Raw genomic sequence first — 2,053 nt, forward strand, 5'->3', positions numbered from 1 at the left:
CCCGGCTAGTCTTTTTTTTGTATTTTTTAGGAGACGGGGTTTCACCGTGTTAGTCAGGATAGTCTCGGTCTCCTGACCTTGTGATCCGCCCTTCTCGGCCTCCCTAGAGACTTCTTTAGTAGAGGTTTTATCATGTTGGCCAGGCTGGTCTTGAACTCCTGACCTCAGATGATCCACCTGCCTCAGCCTCCCAAAGTGCTGGGAATACAGGCGTGAGTTACCACGCCCAGCCAGCACCAGTTTTTAGGATTTAAAGAATTCCATGTCTCTTTTTTAAATAATGTTTTTTATAGAGACGGGGTCTGACTATGTTGCACAGGCTGGTCTTGAACTTCTGGCCTCAAGCAATTCTCCCACCTCAGCCTCCCAAAGTGCCAGGATTATAGACGTGAGCCACCGTGCCCTGCTGATTTCCATGTCTTGGATGTTCCTGAAGTAGTCAAGCTTTGTGGCAATAGAACACATGAAGCCTCTTCTTTTCTACATAAGGAAACAACAGATGGGGCCTTGGCCTCCAGGGCCTCCAGGCTCAGCCTCTCTGCCTCCTCAGATCTCCCATCCTCCTGCCTCCCTGACTTCAGAGACCCAGGGTGACCACTGGGCTTGGTGGTGGTGGCTCCAAATCCTTTTCATGCCTCTTACTTGCAGAGTGGTCTTGGGCAAGTCACCTGACCTCCCTAAGCCTATGTCTTCATCTGAAAAATAGGGAGACAGCCATGCATGGTGGTTCATGCCTGTAATGCCATTGTCCCTGAAGTCAAGGAGAGCACACAGGATTAGAAAGCCCATCGGACAAACACAGCTGCACAAAATTTGGGGAAGAGAATTCGGACTGCTCCATCTTCAGGCCGTGAACCCTGTGTGAACCCTGCATTGCAGAAAAGGGTCCTCTCGGCTCTAGAAACACAAGCCAGTGAACAGCCACACATGCAAAGGGAGGCTGCTCCCAGTGAAGCAGGCTCCTGAGTACCTCTCTCAGATTTGGGCTCTGCAGGGGCTGGTTTTCTCTGCACTTGCTTGGTCGCTTAAAGAGAAAAATCCACAAAAGCCTCATTATCATCAGGGTTAAATGGGGCCTTAATGAGTCCTTCACATGGCAGGCACCCACGGCCGGCCCAGCAGGGGCCCCATTCTGAGACAAGGTGGAGGAGGCCCAAGGGGGAGGGTCTCTCCACATGCAGGCAGCCACTGAAGAGCAGGTAAGACCCAAAGGGAAATGCATGACCTTGTTTCAGGTTGTTACAAAGTGTGAGTCCCCTGTAATCCCAGCACTTTGGGAGGCTGAGGTGGGTGAATCACTTGAGGTCAGGAGTTCGAGACCAGCCTGGTCAACATGGTGAAACCCTGTCTTTACTAAAAATACAAAAATTAGCAGGGCTTGGTGGCCTGTGCTTATAGTCCCAGCTACTCAGGAGGCTGAGGCAGGAGAATTGCTGGAACCTGGGAAGAAAAGGTTGCAGAGAGCCAAGATCATGCCACTGCACTCCAGCCTGGGCGACACAGTGAGACTCTGTCTCAAAAAAACAACAACAAAAAACAGCGTGTGAGTCAACTGGCCCAATGTTAAGTGAAAAAAACAGCAGGATCCAAACCCCACTTAAAATCCTGTCAAAATTCTGGGAATTATCCCTGGATCACCATGTATATGAGAAAAACGCCAGGCCAGAAAACACGAAGCGAAAAGACAAAAACAACGGGCCTTAGAGAACGGCCATCCTTGGGGCCGCCACCGCACCACGTGTGTGTGTGAAACGCCACCACAAAGACACGCAGCAGGTGGCGGGCAGGCTCTGGGCAGCTCCCTCAGGCCAGGGAGAAGTAGAGTCACCAAGATCCAGGCCAGGCTTTGGCCACAGCCTGCAGCAAGAGCCACAGGCTGCCTGCACACCACCAAGGAGCAAGTGCAGGTCAGACATCCCTACGTGGTGCAGGGTCTAAACCCAGTGGCGGAACACTTCACTGGGGCAATGGGACAGAGAAGTGCTCGGGCAGGCTGTCCCTAATCCCGAAAGAGGATGACTGTTTTCTTTGTTTTTTGTTTGTTTGTTTGTTT

General features: G+C 51.5%; 1 protein-coding gene across 1 annotated transcript in view; it reads right to left on the reverse strand.

The window, feature by feature from the left end:
• MAPT (microtubule-associated protein tau) overlaps nt 1–2,053 on the reverse strand; it is a 46,055-nt gene that overhangs the window by 28,620 nt on the left and 15,382 nt on the right. The window contains exon 7 of the mRNA XM_011953918.1: nt 971–1,024. Coding sequence (XP_011809308.1) covers nt 971–1,024 — 54 coding nt within the window. The remainder of the gene's footprint in view (nt 1–970; nt 1,025–2,053) is intronic.

The sequence above is a fragment of the Colobus angolensis genome, unplaced genomic scaffold (assembly GCF_000951035.1).
Source record: "Colobus angolensis palliatus isolate OR3802 unplaced genomic scaffold, Cang.pa_1.0 Scaffold377, whole genome shotgun sequence".
NCBI classification, from domain to species: domain Eukaryota; kingdom Metazoa; phylum Chordata; class Mammalia; order Primates; family Cercopithecidae; genus Colobus; species Colobus angolensis.